This window comes from Ixodes scapularis, unplaced genomic scaffold (genome assembly GCF_016920785.2).
Source record: "Ixodes scapularis isolate PalLabHiFi unplaced genomic scaffold, ASM1692078v2 PGA_scaffold1__304_contigs__length_218370807, whole genome shotgun sequence".
NCBI lineage: Eukaryota > Metazoa > Arthropoda > Arachnida > Ixodida > Ixodidae > Ixodes > Ixodes scapularis.
The window spans coordinates 95487653-95501324 of NW_024609846.1; the positions used below are offsets into that span (position 1 = coordinate 95487653).

At 45.2% G+C, this 13672-nt stretch overlaps 1 protein-coding gene across 1 annotated transcript in view; it reads right to left on the reverse strand.

Moving 5' to 3' along the window:
• LOC121046804 (centrosomal protein of 104 kDa) overlaps positions 1 to 13672 on the reverse strand; it is a 129780-nt gene that overhangs the window by 10841 nt on the left and 105267 nt on the right. Inside the window, exons 15-20 of the mRNA XM_042290273.1 lie at positions 12713 to 12785; positions 8531 to 8596; positions 7145 to 7269; positions 6413 to 6626; positions 3889 to 4076; positions 486 to 594 (exon numbers count right to left, since the gene is read on the reverse strand). Coding sequence (XP_042146207.1) covers positions 486 to 594; positions 3889 to 4076; positions 6413 to 6626; positions 7145 to 7269; positions 8531 to 8596; positions 12713 to 12785 — 775 coding nt within the window. The remainder of the gene's footprint in view (positions 1 to 485; positions 595 to 3888; positions 4077 to 6412; positions 6627 to 7144; positions 7270 to 8530; positions 8597 to 12712; positions 12786 to 13672) is intronic.

Below are 13672 nucleotides of genomic sequence, written 5' to 3' on the forward strand. Positions count from 1 at the left end.
GCGGCTTCCTGGCCTGGCGTAAATCATAAAATTAGCAGTGATCATGTCTTCCTCAGTCACGGCTGTCTGATTCGTCAGCGAGTGAAGATCATTTCGATTAAATAAGGACCCGGGAATAACGTTCGTGACACTTTTTACTATCACTGTCACTGGTGAGTGTCATCTCCAAGCACATTTTAGTAATATTTGGACATTTCCAGCGACGCCACACCGCACACAAAAAGAAGGTAAACAAACAAGAAGCGGAATGTTGGCCGCGCCGTCATCTCGGTGCGACAGGGTGTTCTCTGAGTGTCGGAGAACAAATCGGCCAGCACGGTTTCAGGGCGACAAAAACATGTTTCGCAACAGTTGAATTTGTCTCAATGTGGCAGGGTCGCCGGAAACATATTTCCCTCCTGTTGGCGGTCAAATTCGTCCAACTGTTTCCTCAATGCGACAGCGCCTTTAGTGGCACGTACACCTATATTTACAAGACGATTTACCTGTTTGCAGTTGTAGCAGAGCATGAGCATGGGGCACTCGGTCCAGTAGTGGTAGTTGAGCGTCTCGGCGTTGAACTTGTCGTTGGTCTCCTCGCAGAACATGCACATCCTGCACGAGGACAAGTACAGCACGCTGCACGTCACCCGTGTGCCAGAGTTCTCCCTCTCCCCGAGAAACTCTAAAACCGCTGGATAAAGGCCTTAACGATGCTCAAACAGTTCAATAGAATTTCAAACTCACATAAGTGTTAATGCTCCTAGTCACTCTAAGCCGAACTGAGTTTAGAGATGAGCATGCCTCTGTATATTAGTGTGCTTAGAAACACGCTCGGCTTGCTCCCCGACAGAAACTAATATCACTGTATTCATATCACATGCCTTCTTACAAGCTACGTGCACGCAGTGCCATCAAAGACAAGTTAATTCCACCTCAGCTCATGCAGTGATAGTTCGGGTCATATCGTTGATATTTCTACAAAAATGTGAATGTCAGCTATGATCTGAGCTGCGTCATCTTTAGAGAAGAGCGAGGTAGGCGATAACAAAGGAGAGAGGGGGGGGGGGGGGGGGGAGCTCGATATATTTGAATAAACCGACGAAGGCTTGCCTGTAATTTTTAGCGTCTGGCAACACATCGTGTCAGAAGTCTGCTAAGGTGTTGCTGCATGGGGAGGAGCTACGCAAGCGATAGCTACATTGACATTCTTGTGTTAGCCCCCCGCGCCATACACCTTCCCTATCCCGAAAGAATTGCCATCATGAAAACGTCGCTTCGGACTGATTTGAGTCGTGCGTAGTATCGCTGCAAAACCAAAAGCAGAGCAAGAAAATACTTTAATTTAGTTCATGGATGACGAGGCAGAGGACATTCTGCTATCCCTACATGCAGGCGAAACCCAAATGACTCAGTGATACGAGGTCATCCGAACATTTTAAGAAGCGACGTTGTGCGACAAAGCCCCTATCCGGACACGAAGTCGACTAATGTTTAGGGAAGTCTTGGCGTTGTTTCTTTTCTCGGTAATGTGGGACTAATATTTTGACGTCATAACTTAGTATAGGCAGACTTGTGCCCGATGCTTGAAAAATTTAATAGATTACAATTTCAAATTACCGAGTCTTAAGCCTAATGAATTGCCGTTACAAATTACTTTCACTGAAAAATAACGGATTACTTTACCCTTTACGTTACACGTTACTTTCACGTTACTCTCCCCGTACACTTATCAAGAAAGCAATACAAACAATTTTGACGTTTTCAAAAATGTCCCGTTACACTGCTTTCCTTCTGTCATACGCCCTCATTACAGTAGTCCTTGTAAAAATAAAATATTGCATCTAAGAGAAAGAATGCAGGTGCCCTCCGTTCACCTGTAAGCCGACGAGGCAGCGAAAGCTGCAACCAGACCCGCCATACCGCTAGCTTACGGCAACCGGAAATGATACGTGAAATTTCGCAGACAAAGCTAGCGGTGCGTATGTTCAGCAGCAGCAGCGTCTACCCCTGCGAGGAGATTCCGAGGCAAGAAATCGATCTGCCAAAGCCCTTTTTTGCAACGGGCCTTTCAAGTCTTAGCGCAAGGTCTCAAAGCTGCGGTGCTGGTAGCTTACGGCCTGTAGCTTTGACGCACTGTCAGCTTACCCATGAACAATGTATTAGAGGTATTCACTACTCGCCATATTTGAGGGCGCTGTGTAGAGCGCATACTCAAAACCATTTCACATTAATAGGCTGCTAAGACCGGCAATCTTGATGGTGTGAAGCCGGCCATCAGCACGCGCTCAGCAGTCGCGCACACAGTTATGGCCGCCAGTGAATACTGTCTATATACTCCGTTTACCCTTAAGCTGAGACTAGAAGCTCCGACTTGAGCGCGAGCTTTTTGCCCTTGCTAACACAAGTGTGAACGCGCAGGCACGCGCAACCAAAGCATTGCGGAAGCCAGCGAGCTCGCGCTGAAGGCGGAGCTTCCAGTCTCAGCTTAAAGGTGAACAGATTATAGTGGCATGCAGTATTAAAAAATGTATCGTGTGAAAAATGCACGGGCTGCATGTGTTGTCTTTTTTATCCTTGTTTTTCGCATATTTGTATATACCTTGCACGTTTTCCTAATGGCTCTAGTGACCGGTCATACAAAAAAGCGTGTTTTCTTTTTGGTTATTCTCCTCTTCAGGATGTTCTTTTTTATTTTGTTGAACTTGCTATCTTTATGCTGCTGAATTGCCTGCTTATATCGCTCCTGTTTCTGTATTATGTCCATATTTTAAAAATTAACCAGTAATTAAAGTAATTCGTTACTAATATTTTGTAACGAAAATACATTACAAATTACCGCCGCAAGAAAGTAACGTGGCAGTTACAAAATTACTAAAATATGTAACAGATTACAAGTAATTTGTTGTTTGTAACAGATTCCTTATCAAGTCTGAGTATAGGCTATTGAGAACAGTCTAAAAAATCAAAAGTAAAAATAAAATATATTGTAATATTTACGTGCAATTATGACACAATTTGGAAAATCAGCTAAATTGTTTAATTAAAACAAATGGTAGAAAGTTAACTTTTATAGCGTTATGAGCTCCATTTAACAATGCACGTTTTAATATAGTTTATAAAGTATTCATTAAAGTCATTCTATATAAAATTATTCCTGAAATATTCTGCACAACGTATTTTGTTAGTATGTTTGGTAACTTTTTTCTAAATTTCAAATATAACATAATGGTATTTTGTACACTTATCGTAAAATGGTGTTATATTCAACTAAACAATCTCTCAGCTGTTTTAACAAAACGGTAAATTTACACCAGCTCGCCTGCGCCGTCACTGTGTTTCAGGCAACGGCGAATCGTTCGAAACCTCGTCAATCTCATGCTGGAAACCTCGGAACATTCGCCGGTTATTGCTGGACTCAGACAAGCCTGATGAATTGCAGTCCATTGTTTACCATGGACGATCGCGACGGCCTTGTGACTGCTTCTGACAGTGGGCGAAACAGTCCCGAGCTGCCCATGTGCTGGTATTCATACGACATCTGACGTCACAAAAGAAGACAGACTCTCAAAGTTGCAAGTGTGACTACTATATACATATATATATTAGTCACACTTGAAACATTGACCTAGGTCATCTTTGACCTAAGCGAAACACGACGTGTTTCAGCGAAGCGATATGGGCCCACTCTTGCCACTGGGTACAGTTATGGTGTAGCTAGCGGATAGTGGTTTTAGGCTTACTTTCCAGCATTCGCTTCACACTCTCTCTATCTACTTATATATATATATATATATATATATATATATATATATATATATATATATATATATATATATATATATATATATATATATATATAGGAGCTATCCAGCGGCTTTAGACGAAGCAGTGGCCCGCCCATCTCACTTGTCCAGATTAAATGCGGCTCCCCCGCCGGCGCCTTCCTGCTGGGAGGACAGCTTGGGAAGCTCTTGCAGGGATCGACTCGAAGGAGCGGCCAGCTCCTTGACGAAGTCCCGACGACCGGAACCGGAACTGGGGCTGTCGGCAGACGCAGAACGTTGCCGCCGAGGTTGGCGCTGGGCACTGGTGGGCTGCGGCAGCAAAGCGGACGTCATTCTGACGTCAAGAAATGAGCCCATAAATTCACGACTGGTCGTGGTGGATTGTAACGTAATATGCCAGAAACAGCAAACTATATTCGTCTCTCAATAGAATAACCTTTGCCGGTGACAATCAGTTCGTCGAACGACGTTGCATCGAGAAAATGTATCGTCGAGATATGCGACGTTTTATGAACAGTTCATTTCATCAAAGTGCTTTCTGCGCTTGTTTTAGCGACACACCTTCCGACATTTTGTCTAACACAACCGTGCTGTTTTTGAAGCAAATCCTAGGCGTCTCGCCTGGTTTAGGGGGGAAAGGGGAGAGGACCCCTCCTACTCCTCTCCCCGTAAACAAGGGGAGACGCAATGGCTTAGGTAAACACGCCTCAGTGATTCACTTGCTAGCCCTTAAAAGCTTCCAGATCTTGTTACGCACTTAGTAAAATAAAAAAAAAGGTTCGAGGTACATTTAAGCACTTCTTATGAGTTGTAAATGCGAAAGCATGAACGTGTTTTCTCCGCGCGCTCTCGTGAAGCGGCCGAGTCGCGCTGACATCGGCCGTGCTACCGCTCTGGAGTCTGCCCAAGCGGGCTCAGGGAGCCCCGCCGCCGGCTCATTCCTTTTACCGGCGCGCTGATGGCGCGGGCCCGCAGCGCCATGGGGTGGCGCTCCTTGAAACTGACGCGCGGCGGCCAATGGAAACCTCGTTCCTTGAAACTATATGACGCGCGCCAGCCGATGGAAGCTTATCGATCAAATTTCGGCTTTACTTTTGGCGAGGTGAATTTAGCTGCCGTTTTGCGTGGCTTTTGGCGCGGCTTCAAAGCTGGGAGGCTTCAGATCGCGGCTTCACATTGCTCCACCGGGAGAGGAAGATTTAGCTGCCGTTTGGCGCGGCTTTCTGCGTGGCTTCAAAACTGATGACGTCGGCTCGCTCCATGCGACAATTAATGCTTTCGCATTAATCCATTGTCGACGAAACGTTGCAGGGGGTATCTGTACAAGAAACTAATTTCCACAAAACGACACAGTGTTCACGAAACGTATGTCCATGAAAGTTGTCCCCGAAGCGTGTTTTGACGAAACGATATGTATGGTCCTGCTCTCGCCACTGAGTACAGTTATGGTGTAGCTAGCAAATGGTGGCTTTAGGCTTACTTTCCTGCATCCGCTTCACACTCCCTCTATCTACTTAATGATGACCTAACCTTTATTGAAACGAAATTATCTAGTTCCTAAATAGGCTGACGAAGTCTTCAGCCTCCAATAAGTATATGATCAATTTTGCAGACCAATGGAAGACAACACCCAAGAATAATATCGTTAGTCTACGAGACGGGACCAAGTTTTCAGTCTGTCTAGTCAACAACGAACGGCAGTATTGCTGGGCCATGTATATACTTAATGATATATGGCTACTCGTTTTGAAGTTTCCGCAAAAACTAGATTGCATGATATGATACTTTCTTACTCAGCCTTAATATGCTCACCGACAGTTTCTTTTAAGCTTCAACCTCTGAAATCGCTTTCCCCGATGGTCAGGCCTGGTATTGGTAATTCTGGACGCGACTTTACACTGCCAATGTTATTACGCAGTTTCAGTATTTTGTTTTTGGCGTTCCTCTAATGATAGCCGACACAGCGCCGGTGTCTTTGCGCGTACATCGTCTCGTCATCAGGTATGATTGTTGGAGCGCAAAACCGATCTAACCATAACCCGTTTCACTTTAAGTCCCACCGGAGCCGACCTAACGATAAAACGGAGTTATCACAGGGCGCTAGAAGCGCATCGTCACGGCAATTGTTGTCCTTGTAGGCTTTCTATCACCAAGCTCAACCTTCACGTAAAAACATGAATGCGCAGGATTGCATCGCATTTACTGTGCGTCATTTGTTCAGTTGGTAATTGCAAGTGCACAAAGGGGATGAGTGCAATGACGATGAACTGTTCGCGTGATTGACTTTATTGAATTGTCTAGTATCGACAAGGATCAAACTTGTGAAACGAAACCTAAAACGCTTTATTAGAGAGTTTTAGGGAACCGTTTCTGCACATCCGATATGGTACAATGGGCCCTCCGGTACGAACTGCGGTTCTCGGAGTCTTCAGTGGTTGCGCATGCGCAGTTCGTACCGGAGGGCCCATCGTACCGCATCGGATGTGCAAAAACGGTTCCCTAAAACTCCCTATTATCGCTTGTTATCTCACGCCACATAAACATAAAAAAAGACAAATATAAGACATTATGAATTGAATGCTGTAACAAGATCTGCAATCCTAGGCCCCTGAAGTGGGGCCCATGGAGTGGTGAGGTGAGCCGACCTCTTTGTCGATCTTCTCGAACTCCTCGAAGACCTTCTTGTAGGTAAAGTTTCTGGTGGTCTTGGTGGATTCCGGCACGAGGCACTGGCGCACGGGAGTGCCCAGCAGGCGATACAGCGACAGCAGGATCTGCTCGGCCACCTCGCGCACCTGGAGCGACGGGTGCGACAGGGCCCGGATGGCGAACGCCATCATGTGCTCGAACAACGGGTCGCTGCACGAGAGGGGACACTAAATACTCTGGGTCGCAAGCCACGGCAACGATGAAGTAAAATTAAGTATATTTTGACTCGCTGGTGCATTTTATTTGTGGACATAGCGTTTTCGGGTAACAGGTACACCAAAAAACCTATTCTAACTTGCTTTATCGTGCATTTTCGAGAATTTCCCTTCTGAATTCACCGGTGAAATTTACGGACGGATGAACAGCCGGAATACTTTCTGCAATTAGGGGATTCAATTAAAGAGCGTTTGAGGCTTTAATAAAAAATGGACGTTTTAAAAGGGGGCAGTGACCACATCAGGCGTACAGTTCAGCGTCCAATTGCATATTGTATTTTGGGTCACTAAACTCTCTTCTAAGATCACGCGAATTCACCTCCTGCGTGCTTCGAGAGGAAGCGGCACCAAAGCATTCTTATTGATGAATAAAACTTTTTTCTTTGTTGCCAACTTTGGCAATTATTTAGGTCGTCACCGTCGCCTGCCATTCCTCGAAGCGGTCCTCCTCACCTCTGACTGAGCGGCGGGAAGCGGGCCACCAGTTGTTCGACGAGTTCGCATCGGCCCTGGGCAAGCCTCGGGTTTGTCGACTCGGAAAAGGGCCGCAGAATGATGTGCAACATCGCCTGCACCGCCTGAAAGAAGTGTGATACCGGACCACACGATGAAGCCGTGGCGGCCGCCATGGTTGTAGCATATATAGTTCACTACGTTGACTGGAGCTCGTCTTTGACTGCTGTAAACGTTACTATATTAACTCAGTTGTGAAATTCCCGTGGAGGGGAGGGAAGAGGTACTCTCCTTCCCCCTCCGCGGGAGTTCCACAAGTGAGTTAATATAGTAATGGTTTGAAGAACAGACGCTGTTCTTCAAAACATGTATATTTCATAAAGTACACTGTAGTTACCATTTAGCCGTCCCCAAAACGCTGGTTCGTCGGACGGCGGGAGGCGGGCCATTGGGGGGAGGGGTTACTGTTCATGAAAGCAGCTCTCCTATTGCAGTTCCAGAGGTTATCTAGTAATGTAGACTTGTGTGTTCAGCGTTTTCTACTGATGCATCAAAAATGGCCCTAAAGTGACCACAAGTCCCGTCACAAAAGCCAGTGTCATGCTGTCGGATGTTGCGCCCCTGGCCGTTGTTCGTATAGAAGGGCCGGCAAACAAGATGAGAGAATGCAAGTGTCGATGTTGTCACGGTGTCCCAACTCGTTGTTACAGAAGTTTTCACGAACTGTCGAGCTGAGAGCGAGCGACAGTGGAACATGCGTCAACCGTGTACCTGCCTCCGGTGCTGTGCAACTGTCGGAATCGCACCAGGCCACAGCAGGACACTTGCATGACGTCAAAGAGAGGAAATCGAGAAACCACACTTCCGGTCGCGGTAAACACACCAGTCGAAAACGCGCTTTTGGCACCACAACATGGCTAATCCTATACTAACTGGATGGGAGTGTCTTGGTTAAGTCTGAATCGCTGATGATTCGTCGGTACCATCACGTATCTCGTCTTTCGGGACCATCGTTGAATTTCAAGGTACGTCGAAGATATTCATATGTCAACATGACGTAAATTTAGGACTCTTCTTGCCGTTTTTATACACCCCTTCATCGCTTTATATACATATTCGCAACCTTCGGCAACGGGGGTAAACCTCGCTGAGGTACTCCACGATAATTATAGCTTGCACCTCTCCGAAATAAGCTATACAAATTTAATACATCTAATATCACTCAGAACTTATACTTGCGTGTGCTTCAAAACTTTTACCACGTACTGCATCTAAAGATTCAATCATCCTGAAAGCTACCGTTTTTGTAGATGCAGCGCATCCCCTCTCAGCTGTAAAAGGTTCGAATGTTCGTATACTTTTTCAAGTTCGAAACGCACGACTTGCCTTGACATCTTCGTAGTCTCCCATCTCCAGAAGAAAATCGGTTGCCACAGTTTTCACCCGAGGAGCCTGTAAAGCGCACGCCACACATTTTTTAAATTTCTTTTTTTATAGCTCACTTTGCTTGATTAATGCTTCACACGCACACACACACACAAAGATATTTGTAAGTGAAATAAGCAAGAGCGTCGATTATGCGTTCGCGCGAGCAGTCGCGCAGTATGCGCCGTTCAACAAAGCAGGCTCACTCTTAATTGTGGATGAAAGAACTTATTTAGTAAATACAATATAAATAAAAGAGCAGTGTAAGTAATATTTTCCTCTTGGTGATATCGCTCCAGATATGTAGACATATCTGGAGCGATGTTGTTTGTGAACGGATTTTTTGGTGCTCACTAATATCAATATTCCTCCTCTTTTTGCCGGATCCGAAGCCGTCAGTTTTATTATTTAGACTTACTGGGGTCAGGTATCTTCGGCCCTTTGACTAGACCCGAACCACGATGATATTTAAACTGACCTGTCGCTGCCTCCAACTTATAAGACCAGTGAGAAAGGCTGGGTGGAGATTCTTATCGAGGCCGACCTAAACTCAGATAGGTTTTAAGAAACCAGTCAACTGCCAAAGTGTTCTTGTTGCTGTATTATCTAAACCGGTGCCCGGTAGACAATGTTAAACGGCCGAGGCCGGCTACCCGAAAAGACAGCCCCCCCCCCCCCCCCCCCTCTCCTACACAGCTCACGCACACACTCCAGGAGTAATGGTGCAAGAATCGTGCTTGGTTGCAAACCTGGTGTAATTGGACGTATTGACTTTAAAACGGCCCACCAACGGATCAGTTCCCTATGCACGTGCGCTGTATTATCCATGAGCGATCGTTGTGCACCAAGGTGATGCATTCGGAATCAATAAGTAGGGTCGTTGCGTACCAAGCATAAATTTCGTTTTCAATTGCGGTTCGTACGATTGTCAATTCTGACATACTTCGCCGCATTCAACGGCTTGCTATGGGAATTCTGACAAATAGTCTGGTCAGATTTTTAGCAAAAGTCGTGTAGCAAGACTACAAAAGTATAAAGACTAAAGAGATATTGGACCGGTGGTTTTCAGTTTGACTGAGTCCTTGAACTTTGGAATCAGAATTGTGTGGATCTGTGGGAGTGGTGGAGGCAAAGCCTGGGCTTCAAGTACCTCGCAAAATACAGCTTGCAGCACGGTGCATAACAATTCGTATAGGCCATTTTCGTAAACCTAATCGTCTCTCCTCCTATACCCCATACCCGCTCCCCCCTTTCCCAATTTTTTTTTTTTTTCTTGTATGGTTCGCTTAGTTTTTGCTTTGCGGCAATGGCTTGAAGCAGCAAAAGGTTGCCGATCTTTGATCTAAAACATTGAATGCGAGTGAGTTTTCGCATGGGAGATCACGGTTAACTTTTAATACAGAATCCATGATATGGCTGGAACACGGCCAAGCTATCATGGTTAAAACGAATGCACCAAATAGTAAACAACTTGACAAAGATAGAAAAAAAAACTAAATACCTCGAACCCTGGGACAGGAAAGAAAAAACAAAAGGACAAAACAACAAAAGCTATCGGCGTTGTTTTGTTCGGTTTTCTTTTTTTCTTTTTTTATCTTCCGGGTTGCAAGGTTTATGAGTAAAGGCCCGTTCACACTCTTGCGACCGAGCGCGACCGAGTACGACTGAGAGAGACGAGTTCTCTTAAAACTTGTTAAATGTTTTTAAAATGAGGGAACAAACTGGCATTGTGGCGCCATCTATGCGGTGACCCTGGAACTGCATTTCACAAGAGCGAAGGTTTTGCAGGATTTCCGAGGTCAAATGTGCGTAATACCCATAGAAAGGCTCGTTTATAACATTGACAAAAGTTTTTCGAGCCAAGAAAGAAAGGATAATGCGCGAGAAATAAAAAAAAATATGCCGGACCGCCGAGTTTACACTGCTTCCCAATATATGGCGCCAGTGTGTTTTCTGGTTTAAGAAGTTGTAAGGAACCTAGGTTTAAGAGGTCGCAAGAGTGTGAACGGGCCTTAAGGCGAACAATCCGTTCAAACCATTAGAAATTATTCAAATATTTCCGATCTACAAATATTTGATTCAGATTTTTGTTTTGTTTTCCATTTGCCACGTTATTTTTATCTCTTGTTTTTGTTGTGCATTTGTGCATCTTACCACCCATCAAAACTCCTGAATAGAGGATTAGTAGTATACATAAATTAATACGAAAAATGCCTGTTACCAGTTTTGCACTTCTGAAACGAAAGAAGAAAGCGCGAGTGCCAGACGAACACTGATGTAATGCAAAAAAAAAAGAAAGACTTTCGGAATCAACAACAAAAAAGACGCGGCTGTCATCTCCTCACTTATTGGACATGAGCGCCAGCCGAACGAAGAACGTCTTGCTCGAGTATATCCGAGTTACTCCCGCGGGTCGCATCACGTGATGAAACAGAGCGACGCCAGCGACGCCCTCTACACCTAACACGCGCTAAACGAGCAAGCTCTGGCCTTTCAGCGCTACTGCCGAGGGCGAACTATTTTTTTTTTTCTTTTATGTTCGTGCGATTTGGGGATAGGGTTGTTCACAGGGACGCCGCAGCGCGCCGCGGCTCTTTCATCTTCGTTCCGGTATGTCTCCTTCCCAGAGCTATACACCGAGAATCTGGGGAAGAGGAGGAGACGAGAGCGCTCGGAGATGCCAGAACGCCGAACTCTGATTGGAGCGATCAGTGGGTAGACACAAAGCTAGCACCCTTTGTCTCTACTGCACTCGTGGAGGGCGTTAGAACGCGGCATGCCGGTACTTTGCAGAGCGAAATCACATTAATAATTCGGAAGAGCCAAAAATGACAAATGGCTTTAAATGTCAATGGAAATCGCTCTCATTTCCAAGCCGTACACTTGTTGCGTCATTTTTGTATCACCAATTGCTATCACATCAGTGACGCCGTGTTCACCAAACAAAAACTTGGGAATCCATCTTACCTCTGATCTACCCTGGACTACTCACGTAACCTCTGTCGTTGCTAATGCTAATCGTACTCTGGGATTTCTAGGTCGCAACCTCAGACTAGTGACATCCTCAGTAAAACAACTAGCCTACACTACATTGGTAAGATTTAAGCTAGGGTACCCTTCCCCAATGTGATCTCCATGGCAATCCTAGAAGCCGTTCAAAATAGATAACGTTCTGTAATGTTTTCTGACTATACTCTCCACAAAATAGCATTTGAGGATTACCCCGGTCAGCTGACCTGAAAACACTTTCTGTTGGAGTGTGTACCCCCTCTCTCTCTTCCTCATCGAATGTATTATTACACGCATCTCAAAGAATCCTTGCCATCACCTGTTCAGCGAATTGCCCCTCGTCTCGAGCATTCTTGCAAATTACGCAAAATTTGATCACGGTCACGGTCTCTTAATTATCAAATGTCTACATTGCCATTGGCCATAAAAGACTGGACCGCACCACCTCACCACATTGTTTCCATAAATAACATTAACATAATTGTGGCTGCCCACTACCCTCTTCATCTCTAACCCGCCTATATAAATTTTAGTGTTTTAGCGTGTGTTCAAGTTGTGTTGATTGTCATTTTGTACATAAGCATGCTCACCCCTTGTGCATACCCTTTTAGGTTTTCAAGGAAACTAAATTGTTATGATGATGATCACGATGATGACAATTACGATGATGATTTTAATGATCATGATGATGAATACTCCGCGGCCGGCCCCCGGTCTGCAGTCAATTGAGATTGAGGGTTATATGTTGCGAAGGCTTCAAAATTTCGAGGCATCTCATCCTTCGTGTGAGCAGTGAACCCAAATATGTTATTTCGCTATGATATCTACACTCATCAAACTAAACTGCTTGCTCACATTGACTATCTTCAGCAAGGTATTGCAGTTTGATAGTCGCCGCGAACGTAACCCCGTTCAATGCGACGGAGTTTTAGGGAACCGTGTTTGCCCATCCGATAGGGTACGATGGGCCCTCCGGTTCGAACTGCGCATGCGCTAACGCAGGAGACTCGCACATGCGCAGTTCGTAGCAGAGGACCCATCGTACCGCATCGGATGTGCAAAAACGATTCCCTAAAACTCTCTATTTTGTGTGTTTTTAGAACACGCGATGTACGAACGAGTTCAACGACTCACTGTATCGCCGGTCCGGTAGAGTATCCTGGGAACTGTTTTATTCACGGCCACGGTCACGTCACCTTTCGATATTCTGGAACGAGAAGCGCATCGTCAAAACCTGTTCACAATATGAAATAAAAATATTAAATAAAAAATCTGCTGAACTGTTTTGATGCACTACGATCTCTGAGTCGAGTGCACAAATGCCTTAGTTATGAGAGACGCATCAACAATCATGCGAAAGCGCGTTACTGACGTGACTTTACAAACTCTCTACGTAAGCGGTCATTCCACTTCTACAATTTAGAGAGCTAATCCTAATTAGTACAAATTATAGGTACACGAATTCAACTTCCTTTATTAAATTTAGCGGAGCGTTTACATGATGTTTACATTACACACTTCAATTACGCACTTCCGAACCATTACGCGGTTCCATTAAACTTTTGGGGGAACTCTTTTGTACAACCTGATGACTACGCACTTCCACCTTAAAAATAGGCCGATACATCCCTCGGCTCCAAGCAGGCGTTCTTCTACTAACCTGGGATTCATTTGCGAGAGCGGCGGTAGAGTAATTTGTATACATGCACACTCTAAAAACAATCCCGTGCCCCCGTTTTCCCGCACATCACTCGAAGAGCCAATCACCGCAACTTACGGAGGCAGCTCAGCGAATGACGACGACGAAACATATGTTTAGACCAAAAGAACGCAGTCCGAGTTGTGACATTAGGCAATGCAAGCGTGACGTTTTGCATCGCTTAATGTCATAATTCAGACTGCGTTTTTTGGTCTAAACATATGTTTCGGCATCGTCATTCGCTGAGCTGCCTCCGTAAGTTGCGGTGATTGGCTCTCCGAGTGATGTGCGGGAAACTAGACCCACGGGCTTTTTTTTTTTTTTTTTTTGAGAGTACAGCAATGTTGTCGTGGACTATTTTTCATAAAGGTTCGAACATTTTCGAAATTGTACAA